Source organism: Gopherus evgoodei, chromosome 10 (assembly GCF_007399415.2).
Source record: "Gopherus evgoodei ecotype Sinaloan lineage chromosome 10, rGopEvg1_v1.p, whole genome shotgun sequence".
Classification (NCBI taxonomy): domain Eukaryota; kingdom Metazoa; phylum Chordata; order Testudines; family Testudinidae; genus Gopherus; species Gopherus evgoodei.
In genome coordinates, this window is record NC_044331.1 from 70,691,559 (window position 1) to 70,717,563 (window position 26,005).

The 26,005-nt window shown below is 39.3% G+C and overlaps 2 protein-coding genes across 11 annotated transcripts in view; both read left to right on the forward strand.

Moving 5' to 3' along the window:
* The first annotated feature begins 124 nt into the window (after positions 1 to 124).
* On the forward strand, positions 125 to 19,623 carry PMS2 (PMS1 homolog 2, mismatch repair system component). 3 transcript variants are annotated; one of them, XM_030578090.1, is made up of 15 exons: positions 125 to 244; positions 1,585 to 1,724; positions 2,760 to 2,846; positions 3,723 to 3,825; positions 6,289 to 6,472; positions 7,212 to 7,379; positions 8,982 to 9,079; positions 9,751 to 9,850; positions 10,801 to 10,885; positions 11,378 to 11,530; positions 12,283 to 13,189; positions 13,802 to 13,969; positions 17,018 to 17,118; positions 18,486 to 18,655; positions 19,017 to 19,623. In XM_030578090.1, the coding sequence occupies exons 1-15, from the start codon at positions 225 to 227 to the stop codon at positions 19,158 to 19,160; spliced, it is 2,628 nt and encodes an 875-aa protein (XP_030433950.1). In that variant the 5' UTR covers positions 125 to 224; the 3' UTR covers positions 19,161 to 19,623. The 3 variants fall into 3 exon arrangements, with proteins under 3 accessions (XP_030433950.1, XP_030433951.1, XP_030433952.1); XM_030578091.1 differs by having other exon boundaries at positions 9,009 to 9,079; XM_030578092.1 differs by lacking the exon at positions 18,486 to 18,655 and having other exon boundaries at positions 19,017 to 19,134.
* Positions 19,624 to 21,098: 1,475 nt separating this feature from the next.
* Positions 21,099 to 26,005, forward strand: part of LOC115658427 (radial spoke head 10 homolog B2-like) — a 61,968-nt gene continuing 57,061 nt past the window's right edge. For 6 of the 8 annotated variants that reach the window (XR_004002275.1, XR_004002276.1, XM_030577315.1 and 3 more), the window contains exons 1-5: positions 21,099 to 21,548; positions 22,478 to 22,841; positions 23,633 to 23,708; positions 24,282 to 24,350; positions 24,850 to 25,023. Coding sequence is in view for 6 of the 8 variants with exons in the window: in XM_030577315.1 (XP_030433175.1) it covers positions 22,585 to 22,841; positions 23,633 to 23,708; positions 24,282 to 24,350; positions 24,850 to 25,023 (576 nt within the window). In the remaining 2 variants the exon portion in view is untranslated. The remainder of the gene's footprint in view (positions 21,549 to 22,477; positions 22,842 to 23,632; positions 23,709 to 24,281; positions 24,351 to 24,849; positions 25,024 to 26,005) is intronic. The other 2 variants (XM_030577317.1, XM_030577318.1) reach the window with 2 other exon arrangements.

The following is a 26,005-nucleotide window of genomic DNA, read 5'->3' on the forward strand; positions in this document are numbered from 1 at the left end:
AGTGCCTGATGTGACCAGGTGGATCTCAATAGGGCGAAGAGCAGAGATCCCTCTGCCGATTGGACAGACCGCTCAGCCAATCAGTATGCGGGAAAATGGAGCCCCGAAGAGTTGGGCTGCTGTGGGCTCTATCCGAGGGGGCTTAACGTTGGCGGGTTGCTGGGCTGTGTCCGGGAGTCCTGCGGAGCCAGCCTGGCCGCTTGCGTGCAGGGAGCTGAGACTCTATGGAGGCGACGGCACCCTGGTGAGGCCCGTTCGCCGAGGTGGGGGAGGTGCTGGTGACATGGAGGGGTCTGAGGGCTCCTCTCTCTGCACCCACCCGAAAGTGGCTTCATCTTCCCCCTGGGGGAGGCGCGCGCGGGGCTCTCCTCTAGCAGCGCGCGGCCCTGAGGCGCTGGCGCGTATGTCCGTGTCATGCCCCCACTATGCCCTTCTCCCAGCCCAAACCTGCATCATCCAGTCAAACTAACACAGTAAGGGGTATGAGAGGGGTCTGTAAAAGCACAACTGGTGTGGAGAAGGTAGATAAGGAAGTGTTATTTACTCCCTCTCATAACATGAGTACTAGGGGGCCACCAGATGAAATTAGTAGGTAGCAGGTTTAAAACAAAAGGAAGTATTTCTTCACACAAGGCACAGTCAACCTGTGGAACTCCTTGCTAGAGGATGTTGTGAGGGCCAAGACTATAACAGGGTTCAAAAAAGAACTAGGTAAGTTTCATGGAGGATGGGTCCATCAATGGCTATTAGCCAGGATGGGCAGGGATGGTGTCACTAGCCTCTGTTTGCCGGAAGTTGGGAATGGGTGACAGGAGATGGATCACTGGATGATGACCTGTTCAGTTCATTCCCTCTGGAGCACCTGGCATTGGCCACTGTCAGAAGACAGGATACTGGGCTAGATGGACCTTTGGTCTGACCCAGTATGGCCGTTTTTTATGTAGATGCTTCGCTTGGTATGTCTACAGAAGTGCTTTTCCTGTCAATGTCATTAATCCACCTCCATTCGTGGCAATAGATAGATCAGTATAAGAATTTTTCCTTTGAGACAGGTGTTCCTACTTGGGGGTTAGGTTGACCTATGACTATAGTGATCATAGGGTGAAATTTTTCACAGCCCTGAGCAATATAGGTAAGTCAATCTAATTATTTAGCTCTGGTCTACAGTAGAAACATCAGTATAGCTATGTCTCTCAGGGTGTGAAAAATCCACACCCCTGAGAGACATATCTATACTGACCTAACCCCCAGTGTAGACAGTGCTAGGCTGATAGCTAGATCGACAGAAGAATTCTTCTATCACCTCTCAGGGAGGTGGGTTACCTATATGGATGGAAGAAGCCTTTCTGTTGGTGTACATAGTGTCTGTGCTGAAGTTGTGCTGCTGTAAATGTTTTAAATATAGACATACCCTTAGTCTGTGGCAGGTTAGTGCAGGGTTCATTCACACTCCAGCTTGCTGACAGCCTCTATTTACTTGGTTCTTAACTCTGTTTTTAGTTGCTATAATTGTGGTGAGGGAAGTAGTACAGAATGATAGCAACCTTTTTCACATCTAATCCATAATTGCTTTTTTTCTTTTAGTGCACAGCCTGCTAAAGCCATCAAGTCTATAGACCATAAATCAGTTCACCAGATCTGTTCAGGACAGGTTGTACTGAATCTAGGCACTGCGGTGAAGGAGTTGGTAGAAAACAGTGTAGATGCTGGAGCTACTAATATTGGTAAACTTGTTATTTTAATTTCATGTGAGACTAGCGTTTAGTACTCATGTACTGCTTTGTAACTTCTAAGTGATCTTCACCTGCAAACAGTTTAGAACAAATGACCAAGTATATTTATAGCTATTTTACAGGTGGGAAAACTAAGGCATAGAGCACTTGGGGGTCCCAGTTCTACAATTGGATCTGTGGAGGCTATACTACTTTATTTCTATGCCTGGGTCCAAAGTGGATTTGCCTGATATTATATAAAATTAATGGGATTACTGTTGTGTAAAATTGTGCATAAAAGTTTGTGGGATCAGGCCTTTTTGGAAGCTTGCTGCAGCATGTCCCACGCTGCTAGAAAACCATATGTAATCAAAATCTGACATAGAATCCAGCTGACATAGTTACCACCATTTGATGGCTGTTTGGTGGACTATCAGGAATTAGTTTGGTTTAAGTCTAGTTCCCAATGGACAATTTTCCACATCACAAAAGCTACAGCTATAATTAACATTAACTGATACTCTTATTAGAGAGACAAGGTTGGTGAAATAATATCTTTTATGGACCAACTTCGGCTGGTGAAAGAGACAAGCTACACAGAACTCTTCTTCAAATCTCTGCAAGGAGGCCAGGGATCTGAATGGAGATGGAGACTTAACTATTAGTGTGTCATGTGTGAAGTGCTTCCTCCATGTCAGAGTTCAGACACATTAACAAAGCAGTGTGAGGAAGCTTGTGCTGCTGCTTATGCTTAACCTCTTCCAAGGAATAGGATTTCAGGCTGGCAACTTTTATGAGCAGAAAACTCCAATACATGCATGCAAATTTAAAAAATTGAGCTAATCTAGCAGAAAGCACAGGTTGATTTGGAATTGGATAATTTAACTCTTGAAAGCTGTGAATCTTTTTTTTAATCTTTTTTTTAAATTTGATTCAGAAAACAAATGGCTATTGAAGACTTTACAATGCATTTTGACTTTGTGGTGCTATTCATTCTAAATACTGCATGTGAACACTGAATGAAAATCAATCTTTTACAATTTTTAGACCTAAAGCTTAAAGATTATGGAGCAGATCTTATAGAAGTTTCAGATAATGGTTGTGGAGTAGAAGAAGAAAACTTTGAGGGTTTGAGTAAGTTGAATTCTTCACACTTTGTTTGAGAATATTTATATTATATATAAACTGTGATTTATCTGTCAAACTGATAACTGCAGTGAGAAAACTACTACTTTCTTATAAAATTCCCAAATTTAATCTCTTTAAGAGATTACTTAACCCTTCTAGAATGACAGATGTTCCGGCCTGGCCAGAGTTGCGGTAAAACTAGTTTTATTGTCCATCCCGGTGTCATCATAGTTCTGGTATGTACACGTGAGAAGACCTGGACCTAATTATGCGTGTCTTCAAATGGAATGAATAGTGGGGGGGCAGGGAATTGTTGCATATGCTTATTCAAAGTCTCAAGGAAATTTTGATTCATCTGTGTTCATTACTCTTTTATGTTCACTTTCTTTAAATGTTCAAGCAGTCACATTTTACAAGCATAACTATTAAAGAAAAATGAATTTTAATCTTGAATACTTGCTGAAAGCAAGATTGAAATTGTATATTTGACTGTAAAATTTGCAATTTGTAGATTTTAAGTCATCCAAACAGGAAGCAGAAACAATACTATATGATGTATTTAACTAACCAACACTTCAAAAATGGCAAATATTCTCAGCAAACTGTTTGCAAAGAATCTACAGACCAAAATGTATTCACTGAAGGGAATACATAATTTGGAATTACATTGGAGAATTTTGCAGATTATTTGCAAGCAGGAAACAGGGAAAAATAGTGAATAGTTGGTTAATTATTTGCTTGACTCTACTATAGTTACATAAAAATATAGTATAAGCATCAACGTTTTCTGTTTCTTTGGGAAGATACAAAATATACCTTCATACATCAATGTCATTTTGGAAAGATGTGATGCAATTACACATTTTAAATACATTTTTTCAGCTCTGAAATATTATACTTCCAAGATACAAGATTTCTCTGATCTAATGCATGTTGGAACATTTGGATTTCGAGGCGAAGCTCTGAGTTCACTGTGTGCGTTAAGGTAATAATACTGTGCTTCATTAGTTGAAAGCTCCATGTAAAGATTCCACATGAATGCAAAAATATGACTTCAGTGATTAATGAAACAAAGCTTTGGAAACTTTTAAATGGGTTATTTCTCAACTAAAGAACCCAATTATTTGTTTTTCTCCTTTATCATCTTATTTTTTAACTGGGTAGATTTGTTGCAGTTAAGACCTCGCTGCAATACAAAAATAACAGTTAAATTAAAATATTTATTAAATTAATACTTAAATAATGTAATTTATTAATGATCCAGACCCAGCAAGTCTGGCCTGGATTTAATTGTGTTATAACTGAGTTAAAAACAAGTTTACCTTCATCTAGTAATTTGCCTATTTTAAATAATATTTTTGTAACCCAGTTACAATGCACGTGGATGAGATCAAACTCTGCTGGGTCTCATGTTATTCATTTGAACTGCAACCATTTAACAATTGTTAAAATGTATTGTTTTGTTTTGTACAGTAACTCCTCAGTTAATGTTGTAGTCATGTTCCTGAAAAATGCGACTTTAAGCAAAACAATGTTAAGCGAATCCAGTTTCCCCGTAAGAATTAATGTAAATGGAGGGGGGGAGGGTTAGGTTTTTCGGGAAAAGTTTTCACCAGACAAGACATCTCTCTCTCTCTCTCACACACACACTCTATCAGTTTTAAACAAACAATTTAGTGCTGTACACTGCAGTGATGATTGTGAAGCTTGGTTGAGGTAGTGAAGTAAGAGGGTGGGATATTTAGCAGTAAGGCATCCCCTGGGAAGTAATGAACTAGCACTTGGCTGAGCCCTCAATAAGGTAACTCATTGTTTTTCAAGTAACCTCAGACTCTACAAGGCAGCACAAATGGAGGGAGGGGAGACAGCATGGCAGACAGAGACACACACCCTGTGTGTGTGTGTGAGAGAGAGAGAGCTGCGCTTTGTCCCTTTAAGTACGTTGACCCCATTCTAAGTACATTGCCTTTTTAAGTAGATCAGCAATTTGAGACAGCAGCTGCTGCCAGGAAGCTCCCTCCATCCTGAGCCCTGTCCTGTCCCCCCGGCTCTAGAGATGGGGTAAGTGGGGAGCAGGAGCGGGGTGGGTAGGAGCAGGGGGGATGTGTATACCCTGACATTAACCTCCTTCTTTCCCCCGCACAACAAGCAGGAGGCTCCTGGGAGCAGCTCCAGGCAGAGGGCAGGAGCAGCACATGGCTGTGGGGAGAGGGACAGCGGAACTGCTGGCAATTGATAGCCTGCCAAGGGCAGCTGCTGCACAGGGAACTTAAGGGAGCGGGGAGCTGCTGGTCCACCCTGGTTACAAACCTCCACCAGCAAGCTGAAATGGGTTGTTTTCTGCAAGCAGTGGACAAAGCAGGCGGCTGCCAAACAACATTATAAGGGAGAGCTGTACAACTTCAAATGAGCATGTTCCCTAATTGATCAGCAACGTAACAATGTTAACCAGGACGACTTTAAGTGAGGAGTTACTGTATAAATATTCTATTCTACATATTACCTGTCCAGGAAGAGAACTCCAGTCACTAGGAAAAGGCAGATGTTAGTAATGGGAGATTTGATCATTAGAAACATAGATACCTAGGTTTGCGATGACCGGGAGAACCGCATGGTGATTTGCCTGCCTGGTGTGAAGGTTGCAGATCTCTCGAGGCATCTAGATAGACTTATGTGTAGTGCTGGGAGGAGCCAGTGGCTGTGGTACATGTAGGTACCAGTGACATAGGGAAGGGTAGGAGAGAACATCCTGGAGGCCAAATTTAGGCTTCTAGGGAAGAGACTGAAATCCAGGTCATCTATGGTGGCATTCTCAGAAATGCTTCCAGTTCCACATGTGGGGCCAAGGAGGCAGGCAGAGCTTCACAGTCTCAGTGCATGGATGAGACAATGGTATAGAGAGGAGGGGTTTAGATTTATTAGGAACTGGGGAAACTTTTGGGATGGGGGAGCCTGTACAGGAGGGATGAGGTCCACCTAAACCAAAGTGGAACCAGACTGCTGGCACTTAACATTAAAAAGGTCGCAGAGCAGTTTTTAAACTGAGAGATGGGGGAAAGCCGACTGCTGCAGAGGAGCATGTGGATCGAACAGAGACTTCTCTTAGAGGAGAGTCTATTGATAGAGATTCTCTAGGTTTTAGTCAGGAGGAGAGGATGGAAGAGGATAAAGTAGGGGCCAGATCAGACAAGAAACATTCAGATAAAAAAGAATCCGACGCATCAGAAAAGGGCAGACAAATAATGACAAGTTTTTAAAGTGCTTGTACACAAATGCTAGAATTCTAAATAATAAGATGGGTGAACGAGAATGCTTCTTGTTAAAGGATGATATTGATATAATAGGCATCATGTGAATAGAAATACCTGAAGTTTTCAGTACAGTAGACTGGATAAAGAAAAGCTACTGTTTAGTTAATAATCCTATTGGTTTTTTTTTCTTCTTCCAGTGATGTTACCATTTTTACTTGTCACAAATCTGCAAAGGTTGGAACTCGTCTGATATTTGATCACAATGGAAAAATTACTCAGAAAACTCCTTATCCACGACAGCAGGGAACAACTGTTAGCGTGCAGCAATTGTTTTATACCCTGCCAGTGCGGCACAAGGAATTTCAGCGAAATATTAAAAAGGTATAGTGAACTGGAAATTCTGCTTTTAAACATGTGATAACCTGCAAATCTAAACTTTGTAAAAAATAAATACATATAATTTAAATCACAATTCTTTCCTTTATATCTTAGTATAACACAGTGCTAGAGAGAGTTGATTAGCTCAGACATTTTTATTCTAGAACTTTCAACATAAATAATATGTGGTCTAAGTAAGGTTCTTCTCTTTTCAGTCTAACTTCTCATTAGTAGTACTAACATTTACGTTTAAGTGTTGGATTGATGCTTCTAAATCTTGCATACTTTTTTCATCTGTTGACTCTATATTTACGTTATATTATACAGATCTTTGTGAAATAATAAAATGGACTGTCCCTTTTGCCTTCCTTACGTATTTTGCACAGATTTTATGTAGAACTACAGTGACAAAACTTTCAGATTTGAAAAAGCAAGCAAGATAGGAATGAGCATTGCATAATTAAAATTTGAAAATGTAGTGTTTTAAACTACCTACTTAACATATATCTAGTAAATAAGGTTTGATCTTCCTCGTATTTTTCGCATGTAAGATCAAACTGTTTGCAGGGTTCCTGGAAGTTGCAGCTGAATCTCAGAATAAAGCAACACAAACCGGTTTGGAAGTGAGGAAAAAAATGTGATGTACACAAAGATAGGCTATCCTATTTAGACAACTTAAAAAAATCTATTAATGTGTTTTCTGTTTCATAAAAATATTCAAACTTTTTTGTTTCTTTAACAGGAATATGCAAAAATGGTCCAAATATTACAAGCGTACTGTATCATTTCAACAGGAGTTCGAATTAACTGCACCAATCAGGTTGGCCAAGGGAAAAAACACTCAGTGGTGTATACCACTGGAAGCTGTAGTCTAAAGGAAAACATTGGAGCAATATTTGGCCAAAAACAGGTAATACTGTAGGAAAGGAAGAAAAAGCAGCTGCAAGAGTGTTAAAATCTAATTAAATACAGTATGAGTAAAGATGCCTTATAAACCATTATGCAGGAAGCTGTCTTAAGGTATAGGAGGAAGGATGTAATCATCATTGTGCTCTAGCACACCCTATAGGTTGACTAAGGCAAGAGAATGCAGTTTCCACAGATTGTAGTGTTTTTCTTGTCACAGTTTTACCTGCTTTGCAGAAAGAGAAATACAGAATGTTGGGACGAGCGTAAATCTTAATACTTCAGTTCAGATTGGTTACATTAGTATTCTAAGAAGTGTTTGAAATTAAGGTTTGTCATTTGTTCATTTTTGTGATATGTGGACCATAAGTGGTATCTCCAGTCCCGAAAAGCATAATTATAAAAATGGTGTGGTGTGGAAGACTCAGTTTGCAGGGTGGAAAGGAGAAAGATGTCTGAGTTTTTGCAACCCTTCACTATGAAATTCAGAAGCTTATTTTTTAAAGTTGTAGTTTATCTTCCAAATTGGAACAGCAGTCAGCAGTTGTAGACATTTGCAGCTTAATGCATAATAAATGTTTACTATAACTAAATCGGTTATAACCGTCTGGTGGAAAGAAGTAGCAAAAGGAAGACAAAAGCAGTAAATGCACTCTTGCCCCCAACCCTATGTCATAGCTACCAAGCATTTTTACTACATTGGCTGGCTGGTGGGGTTGCTAATCTGTGATATTGTACTAAGTATCTCCTCCTGTTGAGGGGCCCCTTTGTGCTATCCCTGCAATGCTCCCAATCCCTGTTCCTCCTGAGAGTGAGAGTCCAGACCCAAAATTTAATTGGATGTCCTCCATGGATCAGTCAACTAAGATTCTAAGTTACATGTATCTATTTATATACTACTTCACCTTTAGACCAAAGTGCTGAATGCAGAATCCAAAACAGAAAAAAAGTAAGTGTGTCCTAACTGAAAAACTACATGAAGATTTTATTATTGAAGAAAATTATATCTGTGTTTCAGGTAACTTGTGTTTCAAATGGGATGTCTTATCAATAGTATTATCATTCATTCAAAACATATGAATTTATCTGATGACTTCTTCTGATATGGCATGAATCTTGGTTGGATCATTTATGGCTGAGAAGTCTGAAGCTGAACAAATAATGCCATTTTTTTCTGTCTTAAATAGGTTTAGTGAGTGAGTGTTGGCATGAAAGGGAGAGCAGAACACTTAACATTGGAATTGTGTGTCAAATACAGGTTAAGAGGGAGAGTTCGTTAGGGATTTATACTTTTGCATATGCTCTTTAACAGTGTAATTATACTCTCAAACACACAGCAGGTTATTTCCTTCATTCAACCTGGCCAGCCAACTTTTAAAAAATATGATTACCACATGCCAAATTGGTTGTGATCCTGACAATAATAAAACAAGGAACTGAAAAGAAGGCCATAGCTATAATTGTTTAATCGATTATCATCCTTCTGACTGAATTCAACTTTAACAGAGGCAAAAATGAATGAAAAACCCCACTGACTTTAAATCACTAAAATGATCTTTGATGTTCTTGCACCAAGGAATAGCTATGAATTTAAATTTTCTTTCAGTTGCAAAGCCTTATTCCCTTTGTTCAGCTACCTCCTAGTGAAGCTGTTTGTGAAGAATATGGCCTCCACTCCACTGATATGCCACAGAATCTTTATACGTAAGTAGGAAGCCAATGCTGTCAGTATTTCCATGTTATAATTTAGGACTATGATGTAACCAGTTAAATGTATGTAGAGAGGGAGGGATGGGGCTAATATTTATTGGCTTACTCTAATTTTGACTTAATCTAATATTCTGCTGAATTTATCACCACATTTAGTGTTCTCAATAATTATACATTTTGGATCAAATTGTGCCCTCAGTGAAGTCAGTGTGAATGCCTGGGTGTAAGACAAGGTAGAATATGGTCCAACTTGAGTAAAGAAGTTCTTTGAAATTAAAAAGTACTAACTTTCTTAGAATTAATAGAGGTTAATATAGAAGAGATTTGTGAACAGCCGTATAAATGTTTGGGTTTACCGTGTCCTCAAAATCAGTGTCACAGTTGACTCTCTTTGAGGCAGAGAAAGCATGAATGCAGCTTTTTCCGAAGTCAGCGAATGCTGCTCTTCCACTTGGCTGGAGAGCTTGCTAGCGGTGAACTATTAGCCTTTGCTAAGCTCGGATGAGAAGCAAAGCCACATGTAGGTATTTACTGAAAACATGTAATAATTTTGGCTTTTAACCTCATCAGAAATGTTCCTCTATAGAACTAGCATTGACTCTTAAAAGTTTCTATTCTTCCCTTCTTCTGTTGAGCCCTACCCTTACAATATTAATATTAAACAGTATTACAGGCTTCGTTTCCCATTGTGATCATGGTGTTGGAAGGAGTACAACAGATAGACAGTTTTTCTTTGTCAATCAGCGACCATGTGACCAATCAAAGGTACAGTTCTTAATAATATCGCTTATAGTTAGGCTTGGAAGGATTAGATTTTTATCAGCAGAAGCTGTTAACATTGATTCCATCATACACAAACCAATAAAAAATAATCAGAATTTACAGATAGAAAAATGTTGCTTGATAACTTATTAGAGCATGATTTAAAGATATTTACTTCATATATTTTGACAGTTTGTGTTTTTAACGGTTATAAAGCTTTAACTTTTTTTGAATCTCAGCCTCCACTCTTATTAAATAATTGTCTGATCTGCCCCATAACTTTCTGCAACTGTGAAAATTTAAGTAGATCAATATCTAAATAAATGCTTAAGACCCCTAATTTTGTATAACTGAAAATTTTAATTGATTAAAAATTAACCCAGGGTAGTGAGTTCAATCCTTGAGGGGGGCCACTTAGGGATCTGGGGTAAAATAAGTGCTTTGGTCCTGCTAGTGAAGGCAGGGGGCTGGACTCGATGACCTTTCAGGGTCCTTTCCAGTTCTATGAGAGAGGTGTATCTCCATATATTATTATTTAAAAAATACTTAATTTTGACACTATTGATGATGATTATTTTTATTTTTAAAAAGCAGTTTCTGCCAACCCTACTTACAGTTGCTTGATTTTCTCATTTCTCTTTTCCAGTCTGGACCTAGTAATGGTTGTTACTACTTTTTCCTTTGTATTGATCTAGTAAAGGAAAGGTATAATGTCTGGTGGTAGGTCAAGAGTCCCAGGAAATGACCAGACTGGAAACTTGTACATTTAGGTCTTATCCTGCAAATACTCACTTTAGCCTCTTTATCTACAGTGGGACTATTCGAGTGACTAAAGGTCTAGTCATGTGAATAAGGATTTGCTAGATCACACCTGAAGTTTGTTTATTACTGTATTAGATAACATGTATCAGTAAAGAATAGAAGCAAGTAATGATATCACTTGTTCTGTGCAGATTTCCAAAGTTGTGAATGAAGTTTACCACATATACAATAAGCACCAATATCCATTTATCGTTCTTAACATTTGTGTAGATTCTGGTGAGTTCTTCTAATCAATCTCCATTAACCTTTGTAAAACACTAGAAATAATAAATATGTAACATATGTAATTGCATAGCTTTGGAATCATTGGGGTTTTATGTAGCTTTTGGACTTACTAGGTGAATAGTAGTTATTGTGTTGTTCCAATTACAGATCGGAAGCATCTTCACATGTTCTATTATTGTTTGTACACTAACCAGAAGTAACTTTCTATGACACTCTAGACCAGTCTGCTGGGTAGAATTAAATATTGGGGAACTTAAAATGTCTTAAAATGCAGAAGCTGTATTTTTCACCACCGTTGCTGAATCTGCAGATGATTTAGCAGTGTTGTGTTTGCAGCCTATTATCCATATTACCAGTGGCTTTGATCTTACTCTGTGAAATAAAGAGGGGGAAAAATAAGGGAACTTCAGTCCAAGGATGGAAGGAACAAAAATTTCTATAATTTAATCTGAAATATACTTAATAGCTTTCCTTTATTTTTAGAGTGTGTTGACATCAATGTAACTCCTGACAAGAGGCAAATTTTACTGCAACAGGAGAAAGTTTTGCTAGCAATTTTAAAGACGTCTCTTGTGGGAATGTTTGGTAGCAATGTTAACAAACTTAACATCAATCAAAAACTTCTGGATATTGCAGGTACATTAATGTTAACTGTGGAAGTCACTGTGGGTGTGGCCGATGTTGGAGAGTTCAGAAAGATGAAAAAGATGTATTTTTTATATTAACTTTCTGATAGCAGGCATATTTGCTAATGAAACAGATAAGCTTATTACCAGATTTCTAGTCCACAGTCTGTAGTCAGACTCCAGCAATGCAGAGTATGTTGTCAAGATTGATCTGAACTTAGTTAAAAACAAAAACAAAACACACACACACACACACACACACACACACACACACACACACACAAAGCTTTTCAGGCTTCCTTTATACATCATAAAAAAGCAACTTTGGGTTGCTTGGCTAGACAAACCTAGTTTCTTCTTTATATTTTCCTTTCATTGCCTTTAAGTAAATTTGGTGCTGGCCTATTTGCATCTCAGGAGATGATGAAGTCCCCTAATTATCCACTGATCAGGTGTAGCACAAGCATTTGTGGTACCAGGTTCCTCACTGCCCTGCGTTGGATATGAGATTTATTTATTTAAAAAAAAAAAAAAAAAAAAAAAGCTACTGAACAGCCATCAAATTGTAACAGTTCAGCATTGCTAACCAGGGTTACATTCAACCTGGTGACATCTATAGTGGCTTGTTACCAATCTCTCCCTCCCCCCGTTCTTTGTCTGGTCCCCCAAATAAGTCATTCGGTCCCCCAAATGTTCGATGCTTTTTGTTTTTTAATTGCTTTTAATGAAAATCTACAATTTTCTCCATTCATATTTTATTAGGTAACTTCAAAAAGATAGTAGCAGAAGAAACAGAAAAGCCCCAGACAGGAGTGCTGCTTGATTCTGCAGCCCAGAATCCAAGGGGAGAAGAGAAAAGAGCAATGACTATTGTCAAATTAAGAGAGTCATTCTCTCTCCATCAAATGACAGAGAGCAGTTTTCAGAGCCCTAGCAATGTCAGAAAACAACACAACTCCCTGGGGAAGAGAGAACTTAATACTTCAAGTCCTGTAAAGAGTCAAAAGTCCATCTCCACAAAGAAGTCTGAGCATTGGAGGCAGATGGACTCAAATACATACTCAGTTACTAGCAGAGATTTGAGGAAGTTAGAAAATGACACAGATTCTGGATGTGGTAGCACCTCTGCAGAGTCAAATGTTGGCTTTAGTACTGCAGAAGTTGGTATCTGCCTCAGCAATGAAAGTGCAGGCAGCTCACCTGAAGAAGAGTTCCTTATTTCAAAAGAGGAGCTTCAAAGTGTATGTCTTGAAACTGTCAAACTTAGTGAGGAATCGTTGGAATGTGATGCCAAATTTTCAGGGGCTGAACATGAATTGACCCAAATGGGTGAACAGAATGAACGGAGTGAGTTACCTCATCAAGCCAATAGTTTTCCCCCAAATGTGAAGCGTTTTAAAAGTGAGCAAGTTAATTTAAAGGCAGCCATCTGTCCAGAACTGAGAAATGCTGAGAACTGTGCATCAGCGCCACATGTTGATGTACCAATTGAAATTAAAAAGAAAACTGTGCCACTTGAGTTCTCTATGAGCTCTTTAGCAGAAAGAGTAAAAAGGCTAATACAGCAGCAACAGAAAAAGGCAGAAACACAGAATTATAGAAGATTTAGAGCAAAGATTAGCCCCGGAGACAATAAAACAGCAGAGGATGAATTAAGAAAAGAAATCAGGTATTTGCACCTTCTTGTTAACTTATGTTAACTAAATGATAAACAAAGTTGATGAAAAATATACGTTAATAGTATTTACAAGAAAGCTTTGATTTGTTAATGTTGGAGATGTAGGTTTGTATATGAATGCTAAACCTACATTACTGTGTTAGCACCTTTTTGGCAATTTGTTTCATCAGGTAACTCAAGCTTCTGCAAACATAGGTCCATGTAGAATATGGAAATGTGCATAATAAACAGTTAGTGCCACACATTTTATAAACTACTCTTTAGTAATAATCTGGAGTATGTTGAGTGGTGTATTCAAAGAAACACCACATTTATAATTATTGAGGTATTTCTCTGGTGGTATTCTACTGTGTGGAGCCCAATTTTCATGTTGCCTCTTCTGAAATACTGTAAAGTTTGGGGGTAGAGCAGCTTTGGAGATGGACTGACTCAGATGGGGACTGGACAGTGAGGGTCTGAGACAGATATTCTTGACAGTAAATATTTTGGTTGTCAGTGGTGTGGACAGGCCTACCCTTTCCTATTGAAAAGGAGGCAGATAGCTCTTAAATCTTCACATATGAGTTATCATAGTTTATAATCTGTCTTTTTTTCTATATACAGTAAAGAGATGTTTGCAAAAATGGAAATCATAGGTCAGTTCAATTTAGGTTTTATAGTAGCCAAGCTGAACTCTGATCTCTTCATAATTGACCAACATGCTACTGATGAAAAATACAACTTCGAGATGTTACAACAGCACAACGTTCTCCAAGGTCAGAAGCTGATAGCGTAAGTGTCCTTAGTGTGTTACTGTTAACATTGGCTTGAAACAGCTGGAACCTACTATAGTAAATGGATGCAGTGAAACTCCACTTCCAGTGAAATACATTGTAATGCTCTGGAACTTTCAGTGTGCCAAGTGCAGTTTTAGTCATGTTAAACTTCTGTAGGATGAGTTGGAACCCCCCCCTTCTGGGATGCCACCTGATGTACTGGGGTTTCATGAGCCCGTCCAGTTCCACCAGCCTGGATTCCCTCTCTCTGCTTTGCGGAATTAGGCTCTCTGGCCTCTTGCAGCACACACACACACAGGTAGGGCCACACCCAGCTGCAGACACAAATTGAAGTCAGCTCTGTGTGAGAGGATTCACCCATTACTCATGTGCACATCCCTTTTGGGGAATAAACTCAAAATAATACTGTCTTGCACTGTATAAAAAGCTCATAAAACATTTACCCTCTCCCTCAATATGAAGAGAGAGATGCACAACTTCTTACCCTCCACCCCCCAGTTAGTTAGAAATTGCACAAACTGGGATTAATAATAAACAAAACAAATTTATGAACTACAGAAGGCAGATTTTAAGTGATTATAAGGGATAGCAAACAGAACAAAGCAGATTACTGAGCAAATAAAACAAAAGACACATACTAAGTTTAAGATCTTACAGAGAGTGGTTTCAAGAGGTAATTTCTTACCCTAAATGTTATTTTAGGTAAGTTGCAGAGTTCCAGTAGCGTAGAGTTTCAGTTATTTCTTTTTACAGACTGGACCCCTGTCTTAGTCTAGACTCACCCCTCCCTTTCCCTTCAGGTTAGTTCCTTTGTCTCTTCAGGTTCTTTCAGCAGTCCTTCTTTTTGGGTAGGCAATGGAGGAGAATCCAGATTAATCCCTCCCCAGCCTTAAAAGGGATTTTCCTAAGGCAGGAAACCTTTGTTTGATCCCCATCCCCCTACAGAGGAAAAGTACTGGCAGTGTCCAAAGTGGTATTTTGTATCAGGTGTTCTTATCACCTGACCTAGTAGTGTCTCAGGAAGGAGAGAAGGTGATGGGTTGGATCACAGAAACCTCCTCGGGGTTGACAACTGATGTGCCAAGACTACTTCTGCCCCTGCTTTCCTGCCCTGGCAGTTTAGGACTTCAGTGCCCTGCCTGGTTTGAGCCACACCCACTAGCCTACTGCAAACCCAGACCCAGGGTCTCAACCACATCCCCTAACAACTGTAAGCTTAACTGAAAGCACCTTACAGAAGTGTTTTTTGTCTTTAACACCCAGATGTTCAACTCCCAATGGGGTCCAAACCCCAAATAAATCTGTTTTACCCTGTATAAAGCTTATACAGGGTAAACTCATAAATTGTTCGCACAGCTGTTTGCCCCCACAGGTATTAATACATACTCTGGATTAATTAATAAGTAAAAAGTGATTTTCATTAAATACAGAAAGTAGGATTTAAGTGGTTCCAAGAAGTAACAGACAGAACAAAGTGAATTACCAAGCAAAATAAAATAGAACACACAAGTCTGTATCTAAGAAATTGAATACAGATAAAAACCTCACCCAGTAAGCTTCCTTTTACAGACTAGTCTCCTTCTAGTCTGAGTCCAGCAATCACTCACACCCCCTGTAGTTACTGTCTTTTATTCCAGCTTCTTTCAGGTATCCTTTGGGGTGGAGATGCTCTCTCTTCAGACCGCTGAAGACCCAATAAAGGGGTTTCCCAGGGGTTTAAATAGACTTTCTCTTGTGGGTGGAGACCCCCTCCTCTCTCCTATGCAAAGTGCAGCTCCAAGATGGAGTTTTGGAGTCACATGGGCAAGCCACATGTCCATGCATGACTCAGTTTTTACCAGCCAAGCCACATTCCTGTGAAAGATCAGACGTGGATTGGCATCTTCAAGTTCATTGTTGGCTTAAGTGGTTTTTGATTGGGCACTTAATTTGCACTTCTCTCAAGAAGCTGATCAAATGCTTTGCTAAGCTAGTTAAAATCAAGCAAGTATACAGCCAATATTCCTAACTTCAAGTACAAAAATGATATATGCATACAAATAGGATGAATAGATTCAGTAGATCATAACCTTTACAGAGATATGTTACATGGCATACGTAGCATAAAACATATTCTAGTTATGTCACATATACATTCATAAGCATATTCCATAAAGCCTTATAGGAGGCACCGTCACAGAGAGATTAGTATCTTCACAGTCTTATTCTTTCTTCCTAATGGCCCATCAAGGCTGTGATGGCCGGTTGTCTGGTGGGTATCAAAATGTTGTAAATAACGTGAGAAATGCCTTGAAGCTTAAGGGACAAGTTTAGCTGAAGATTAGTGCAGAATCTTAAGTAAATATGTCAGGAAAGAAACATTTAGTATGGGGATTTTATAGAAAAGTCTATCTGGAATCTGACAGAAGGGAAGCATGCATGAGGAAAGGAGAGTTTTAGGCTTCAGTATATTAAAGCACTTAAGCACATGCTTAAAATTTAAGCATTTGTGTAGGTACTTCGGTGAATTGGAATTACAGGAACAGATTCAAAGTCCTCAAAGTCAATCAGAGTCTGTCCATTGAATTCATTTGGCTTTGGATCAGGACTGTAGAGAGGAAAAGACAAGTCAAATGCTGGTACTGTGTTTCTGCAGTTCTCTAAAATTTTAAATTCTCCTTTATAGCTGTTGTTATGGCTTGGCAGTTGCAGAACTAAACTTCTGCTGAATTTCAGCGTTGGTAACTATTAGAATTTTGGAATTTTATAAGCTTAATGCAATGTTTCACAGGAATTTTAATAATCATACTTACGTAGCACCTTACATATTCAAAATGTGTTATCAATATTAATTCCTACAACACCCTTTAAGATAGGTCAGGCTTACTCTCAGATGTGCTGAACATAAGCCTGGGTAAAACCCAGAGAAACTATGGGGATATGGTTAAGGACATAGTGCCTAAGTGTCAGAGCCAGAATTTAATTTGTTTTTAATTCAGTTGTCATATCACACAACTTTGTAATTTGGCTTAAGATATGTATTTAATTTTTTCTTCTCTCATAGGCCACAAAATCTTAATTTAACTGCTGTAAATGAAACTATATTGATTGAAAACCTGGAGATATTTAGAAAAAATGGGTTTGATTTTGTCATTGATGAAGATGGTAAGTTGGATCCAGACTCACTAGAACTAGAAAAGTTTACAGTTTTCCTCTTCTCACTTGGTAAACAAGATTAAATTGATATAAGTTGTCAGTAGTATTGCAAAATATGGTCTTAAATATTGATGTGCCATATTCAATACATACCGTTTTTCTTCTATGATTCTTGAAAATATTTAATTTAAGAAACTGAAATGATAAAGAGTTATATAGCGGTAAATAAACCCAATGGCCTGTGATGGGATGTTAGATGGGGTGGGATCTGAGTTACTACAGAGAATTCTTTCCTGGATGTCTGGCTGGTGAGTCTTGCCCACATGCTCAGGGTTTAGGCGATCGCCATATTTGGGGTCAGGAAGGAATTTTCCTCCAGGGCAGACTGGCAGAGGCTCTGGGTTTTTTTTGCCTTCCTCTGCAGCGTGGGGCATGGGTCACTTGCTGGAAGATTCTCTGCACCTTGAAGTCTTTAAACCATGATTTGAAGACATCAGTGGCTCAGACATAGGTTTGATACAGGAGTGGGTGGGTGAGATTCTGTGGCCTGCGTCGTGCAGGAGGTCAGATTAGATAATCATAATGGTCCCTTCTGACCTTAAAATCTATGATTCTATGACTCCTACAGTAATTCTTAGCATGTGGTAGTGACCTAATAGACCCAACTGCCACTCCAAGAGATATTGCAATAATAAAACCCTTGTTGGAATAACAAGGTTACATATAGGCACACAAATGATCTGATAGAGAAGAGAACTAACAGTTGGGATTATTGGGTTCTCTTTTTGGCCCTAGTACTAACTTGCTCTGTGGTTTTGGGCAAATCACTTAATAGCTAAGGGCATCATTTTTTTTTCACCTGTAAAATGGGGATAATACTCATTTATGTCAGAATCTCAGAGCAAAAATCACTATGTAGTGTAAAGTATTGTATGCCGTAGAGGAAAATATCTGTTATCCCTTGTGGCATTTTTCAAGAATATACAGGCCAGGCCATGCACCATTATGCATTTTTAATTTCAAGGGTTGTTGTTTTTTTGTTTTTTTCCCCCTAAAATAGGGATGCTAATTATCAAACTTTTACAATCTAATTATTTTTAGTTACACAGCTCCAAAAATAACTTTAGATAGTCAGCTCTTTTAAGCTGTCCAGTTTTTAAAATGTTAGAATTTTTGTAAAATTAGAACATCTCTCAAAAGACTTTTTGCTAATTTAAATTTTAGTACTCATGTAGGGATCATTATGGATTGACTTATGGAAGGAGCACATTTAAATTCTTACTTATTTGTCAAACAATAAACAAAATGTAATGTTTACTTGCATTGATAAACTGTTTCTCTATTAAATATTTTGCCTTTTAAAAAAAATCTTCCAGCTCCTGTAACTGAAAGGGTTAAGTTGATTTCCTTGCCAACAAGCAAAAATTGGACTTTTGGTCCACAGGACATAGAGGAGTTGATTTTCATGTTAAGTGATTGCCCAGGAGTTATGTGTAGGCCCTCCAGGGTCAGACAGATGTTTGCTTCTCGAGCTTGTAGAAAATCTGTAAGTGCTGCATTTTACGTATATTTATTATACACTGTATATTTAATTGGACTCTATGTTGCTAGTGGATTTTGGCACCTAACATCCTTGGTTCTGATCCTGATCTTTTGTCCCAGTGTACATCAAGAGTAACTTCACTGAAGTCTCTAATTATACCGGTTCTAGTACAGCTAAGGGCAGAATTGGGCCCTTTGTACATGGTCTTAAATTAGATTTTGATTGTCCTGTAGGTCTCTTTATTTTAATGTCTTGCACAGTATCTTGTCTGCTGTTGTAATTGGAGTAGTACAGCTTTTGTGCAGCAATTTGCCATAAGGGAGAAAGAAAATATTATTGTTAAACTTTGTGGTTTTGTTCACAGGTGATGATTGGAACTGCACTTACTGTAAATGAGATGAAGAAATTGATCACCCACATGGGTGAGATTGAGCATCCTTGGAACTGTCCCCATGGAAGGCCAACTATGAGGCACATAGTCAATTTAGATATAATTTCTCAGGAATAGCAGACCCTTGTGTGTATTTTATTAGTGTTTTTTTACTTTTAATTCATTGGCAATGTTATTAATCCACTTCTCTTTGAATTACAGATTTTATCATGAAACTTTATTTTGTCAAAGTGACAGTTTTAGCCTCCATTTTATATATTTAAATTTACCATTTTGCATATTTAAATATTACCTGAACAACACAGGCATCCTGTAATCTTTCTTTATTACTCTTCTATAAAGACATATCAGAATTTACGTGTAAATACATTCCTTTTGTCATGGCTGGCCTTGCATATTACATTTTTTTTTTTTTTTTTTGGCAGCTGAGATAAACTTTTATATGGAAGTTCAAGACTTTAGGTGAACACACTTTTTATAGAGACTGTATTATGGTATGACAAAGTAAAATTATATATTGTAGGCTATAGTGCCTCTTGTGTAACATTTCAAATAAATCATATTTGTATAGGTGAAAGTATTTTCTCTTTTCACTATTAATTGCAATTCTGTGTCAAGGTTTTTCTGATGTTCAGTTTAATGTTTAGTAGTGAGAAACATTAAACACTCGTGTTAAGGAGAGGATGAAAGAATTGTGTACCTCTGACATCCACCTCTGCCTCTTAAACAGCATCTTACTGAGCCTTACTCCATAAACATTCTTTCAAGAAAAGATTCCTTTTCTGAGAATGAAAGCAAGCAATCATCTGACCCCCCCCCCCAATCACCAATGGTAAAGAATGAGGAAGGCCATCCTCAAAGTAGGAACTTCTTCCACTGTAGAAACAAAGCAGTTATTATATTGGTTACTTTGGCACCAGGAGGTAAAATCTTGGGTTTATTGAAAGTTAGTGACAAAACTCTGACCTTGGTGGGACCAAGAAAAGTGTATTTTTGTTTAACATCCCTGTGTTACATGCTATTTTTAGAGGAGGGAGTTTGCAACTTGCTTTTGTCCTTGCTAATGGATTAGCACAGAGGTCAGCAACCTTTCAGAAGTGGTGGGCCGAGTCTTCATTTATTCACTCTGATTTAAGGTTTCGCATGCTAGTAATACATTTTAACATTTTTAGGTCTCTTTCTGTAAGTCTATAATATATAACTAAACTATTGTTGTATGTAAAGTAAATAAGGTTTTTTTAAATGTTTAAGAAGCTTCATTTAAAACTAAATTAAAATACAGAGCTCCCCCCGAGACCAGTGGCCAGGACCCAGGCAGCGTGAGTGCCACTGAAAATCAGCTCGTGTGCTGCCTTTGGCATGAGTGCCATAGGTTGCCTACCCCTGGGATAGCATGTGGAAATGCAAGGTAGAAGATGTGCATTCTCTTCCTGGCTATGTTGTTGAATTGTGTGAAGTTGGGCAGAATCTACTTAAATCTACCTCTGTTCCTTAGTTTCCCTGTATGTGAGGTGGGCATGATGCTGTACCATGAACAAAGTACTCTGAGCTTATTAGGGTAAGCGCAGAACAGCTGCTAAGTATCCAAACGTCTTCCAAAAGGCAGGCTGAGGCCTAGAGCCAGCTTTCTTTACTGTAGAACCTTGTGTATTGCAGAAATAATCTAAAACCATCATGGTGGTGCAAAGAAACCAAAAGGAAACACTGGGTCAGGGCCACTAGAAGAAAAATACCTCCCCTCGTGCCTGCCTGGCACCAGCTGTGCTGCAGTCCCTGGGGTAGAAAAAACGTGTCTCCGATTCTGCCATGGGCATTACTGCCAGCTGGGAGCGGAGGGGCCATTCCAGCTTGCAGGCCGGGGCTGCTGTACTAGGCGCGCACAGCAAAGCCGGTGCCGCGCTCCGCCCGCCGGAGGGGGTTGTCTAGCCCATTACTTGGGGAGATGGAAATTGGCGGCGGTCCCTTTAAGAAGATGAGTGAGCGGCTTCCTGCCCTGCCGGTGGTTACTATGGTTACTGGCGCCGGGCGTAGGACGCTGTGGCAGGAGCCGGAGGGACGGGCCTCGAAACAGCTCGTCCTCGCCACCCTCCGGTTTGCGCAGACGAGGCCCCGGGCGTTGGCCGGAACCCTGGGGACCGAGCAGGGGGGTCCTGGCTTCCCGATGTGTGGTGGGCGACCGAGCCAGCGTGGAGAGGAGCCAGGAGCCTCGTGCTGCCGGGCCAGCAGTCCTGGGGGCTGCTAAACGCGCCCGCCGGAGACGCTCGGGCGCAGCTGTTCCTAGGCATCCCATATTGATTTTTCTTCCCGGTTTGTTGTGGGTGCTGGGGGAGAGAGAATCAATCCAGTGATGAGACAATCGCCTCAGGTGTCTTTGCAAATGTAGCTGAGGAGTCGGGGGTAAATTGCCATCTCCTTCTAGAGAAGTTTTCTAGCTTGGAGAAATTAGTCTCAGGAATCTCCACACCCTGCTAGCTGCAACAGAACCGCAGCTTGGGTTTGCAGGAGGTTTGTAAATTTTCCACCATCTTTTGAACTAATACAGTTTTACATTTGCTTTAACCAGATACCCCTGGCGCTTTAATGAGTGTGTTTTTAATTGCCCCATAATCATTCCTACCTAATAGAGCATTTAATATCACTGCCTTACAGAATCAGGAATAATAAGCCATGAAGATTTAACCACAAAACAGTGGGAGTCATGATTCTAGACAACCACATTGTTCTGTGATTTTTCACATAATCCTTTGGGGTCACAAATATGTGGCATTACCTTATTTCCAGAAACTGTCATGTTGTGTGTTACAGGTATCAAGTGAATCTGTAACCCATTATTTTCCCAAAAAGTATTAATGGAATCTCGTGCATTCCTGCCACCCTTGTTTCCCTAGAACAGTGGTTCTCAACCTTTCCGCACTACTATATCCCTTTCTGATTTGTCTTGTGTACCCTAAGTTATAGTTCAGTTGGTTACACAATCGGACATCAAAATACAAACATGTCACAGCACACTGTTATTGAAAATGCGTACTTTCTCATTTTTACCATATAATTATAAAAAAAATCAATTGGAATATATTGTACTTACATTTCAGTGTATAGTATATAGAGCAGTATAAACAAGTAATTGTATAAAATTTTAGTTTGTACCGACTTTGCTAGTTCTTCTTATGTAGCCTGTTGTAAAACTAGGCAAATATCTAGGTGAGTTGATGTGCCCCCTGGAAGACCTCTGTGTACCCCTAGGGGTATGTATACCCCTGGTTGAGAACCACTGCTCTAGAAGCTCATGAAACATCTAACACTTCTACTTTAAATACTTTTAGGAAATGGTTGCAATTACCATACAGAAATTTTTTTTTAAAAAAATATTGTTTTTAGGGGCAGTGAGGGGAGAGAAATTAGATTTTTATCATGTTTGCTTTTTCGTTTTTCAGTTAAATGAGTTCAGATTCTGAAAACTAAACTTCTGATGTAAAGAATAGGCAAAAGAAGCTAAAGCCTTTTGTTCAGAAAAACGTAGCTTTGAGGCAATTCAGTGGCAATGGCTAAAGATAAGAAGAAAGATGGCAAAAAAACAGAGAAGTTAACACTTGCCCCTCCTCCTCCACCTGATACTTCATTTGAAGGTGGTTCTTCAGTACAGCTGTCATATGTCCAGACATCATTGAATCAAGCAGAGGAAGCACAAGCAAGCTCTTTAGAATCCCAAGAAGAATCAAAAGAGATGGAAGAACCTGTGATCCAAGAAGCAGCTCAGTATTATGAGGAGCCTATTCTAACTCAACTTATTGTAGAAAAGTATGTTAAAAACATGTCAGTTTAGTTAAAAACACATCCACTAGCTAAGGATGTACTATTTAAGTACCTGTGGTGTGCTTGGTATTGTACATAGCTCCTGTCTTGTGGAGTTTACAGTCTAAAAGGCAGATAGACATCAGACACAAATGCACTGCAAGACAGGGTAGTGGTAACTAGAATGTGTGTGTATGCACAAAGTTGTCTGCTCCATTTAAGACCCACTGTGTAGTAGAACACCAGCAGACTGGCTGTGCAAGGGCTGTTGGCATAAGTTACTGAAAAGAGGGTGCCAATGGTGATGGGCCCATATTATCAGAGTTCAAGTGGCCTTAATACTCCATAATAGTAGTGCTTATTGTGGATGGAGAGCTGTATTGCAGCCCTGTGCCCTGGCTCTAGATTCTTGCTTCCTCATCATAAAGCCTGAATCTTCTTACTTTATTTGCGTAAAATGAATTTCACTGTAAGTGTACATGTAGTTTTCTATATAAAGTGGATACACTAGTGTAATTACATAATACTTGGTGCTGCTTAACATTTAGAGTGAGGTGCAAAGGGTGCCCACTTCCTGCCAGTACTTTGGTCTTGAAATGGGAGCAAGCCTGATGTTCCACCCAGTAGCAAAATACAGTATATGCTTTCACCCCACTTCTTCCAGAATGGAACTTAACAGATGCTAACAATGTAATTTGGCTTTTGTCGGAAAGTAATTAGTCATTATTTTTTAACTTCTGTTTCTGGTTTACTTGTAGGGATTTGATTATTTCATCGTTAGTTTGTTTTCTTTGTAGCTATGAAGGAGAAAAAGTCCATGGATTATATGATGGAGAAGGTGTAGCATATTTTCAGGGAGGAAATATATACAGAGTGAGTAGATCGGCATTCTGTTTATGGGTACATCTTTGGCAAGGCACTTAGGGTACAACTTCAAAGCCTGTGGCAGCAAGGCTCCATGCCTGGGTCAACAGACTTGAGCTTGTGCTAAAAGTAGCTGCACAGGCATTGCAGCTCAGGCGCTGAAGCCTAGGGAGGGGGGTTTGCATGGGCTTCAGTGCTTGAGTTCCACCCTGATCTCCAAGGTCTACACAGCTATTTTTAGTGTGGTAGCGCAAGCCTGGTGAGCCTGAGTCTGTTGACTCAGGATTGGAGGCTTGCTGTGTAAATGTACCCAAAATGTAATGGGAAAATTCTTCCCCTGGAGGAGGACATGCTGCTATTCTCTTTGACTTCATTGGGAACTGCACATCTAAATTTTGTGTGTTTTGAATAGTGGATTCTGTAGTTTCTAAGGGCTGCTGATATTCAAAACTTAGTTCTTTTAGTGCTGATAGTTAGAGGGGAGTTAATTAAAACATGTTACTTCTCCTCAAACTACTTAATAGCTATAGACCTAAGTTGTGATAAAGGAATAAAAACAATAGTATGTGTATTATTTTGAAGGGCATGTTTTCCGAAGGACTCATGCATGGACACGGGACTTATACATGGGCAGATGGAGTGAAGTATGAGGTAAAGTGCAATGTAAATAATTTTAAAGTATCATACAGCTGATTACAATCTATACAAGCAAATTATAGGAAAGCATGTAGGTTAGATGATTGCAGGTGGCAATAGCAAACTTATTGTAGTGACTGTGTATTAAATTTAAAGAACACACAAAATGTACCTAGAGTTAGTTGTGTTTTTTCCTGTTTGTGCACTGTTAACAGGTGCCTTTCCCAGCTTGCTCTACAAACACAGTGCATGCACTGTAAAGTCCAAACTTGCCTCCTTCCTGCGGTTTGGCTTTTTTACAAACAAATCAACAATAAGATAACATACTGTGCAACTCAGAACTTCTCCTTGGGCTTGGCTGCTCCTAGGGCCCTTCCTTCAGGACAGCTTAGCCCATACCCTACATACTGTCTCCCGCAAACGTTTACTCTCATCTCCCTTACAGCCAGGAGGAGTAATGAGTATACTACTGTCTCACTTGAGAGAATAATCAATTTATAATTTAATCTCCTAGGGGAATTTTGTTAAGAATGTGCAGATGTATAATGGCAGTTACACATGGCCTGATGGCAGCATGTATGAAGGAGAGGTGAAGAATGGAGTCAGACATGGCTTTGGCATTTACAAGTGTGGCACCCATCCAGTTTCATACATTGGCCAATGGTGTGAAGGCAAAAGACATGGAAAGGTAAGTAAGAAATGCACTGATGAACTTATCATCTGGACCAGTGACATCTAGGATGAAAGTCAATACAGAGGGTTAGCACAGGGCTTCTGCATCATTTATGTGGGGGATTTAAGTGGGACTCAACTGGTACATAAACTATGAATTATCCTAATGAAATGTCTGATGTAGCATATGTTAATTAAAATGAGTGGTCTTGTTGGGGCAAGGCCTTCTTTTCTGTTAAAAGGGATGCATTGTTTGAACACCCCAACTTTCTGCCTTAATATTAACTAGTAAATATGTATGTTACCTGCCCTTTTAAGAAGCTCTAGTTAGATGATGACCAAGCTGATCAAGAGGCGAAGAACCAGAGGCTGTTTCATAAATATTGGCAATAATGGCACAAAATACTTTGCTGAGAGAGCAGTTAGCCAAATTTTGCTGCCCAAATGTGCTGAAGATAGTAGCTTAAGTATGCTAATAATAATTATGACAATAGCGAAGTCTTTTTCTAAGTACTGTGGGATTAGCATGCAGGCCTAAATTTTAAAAAAAGCTAGTGATTTTGTATGCCCAACTTAAATTGGGGCTTATTGTAAGAGGTGGGTTCTCAGCGTTTTCTGAAAATCAGGCCTCTTTAAGATGTTTCAAGTTGGACACCAATAAATCACTGGTCACCCAAATCACTGGTACCCAAAATCACTGGTCACTTTTGAACATGTAGGTCCTTGTGGATCATCTCTAAGAGGCACTTGAATAGCACAGGCTGCTCTAGATGTTCACCAACGGGCCAATCTGGACGCTCACTTCTGTATGGTCATGGAGTTTTTGCTCTATCATAATCGTATAGTTAATGTTGTAGTTGTGTAGTTATGTTCCTGAAAAATGCAACTTTAGGCAAACTGATGTCAAGTGAATCCAATTTCCCCATAAGAATTAATGTAAATGAGGGAGTTAGGTTCCAGGGAATTTTTTTTTCACCAGACAAAAGACTGTCTATCTG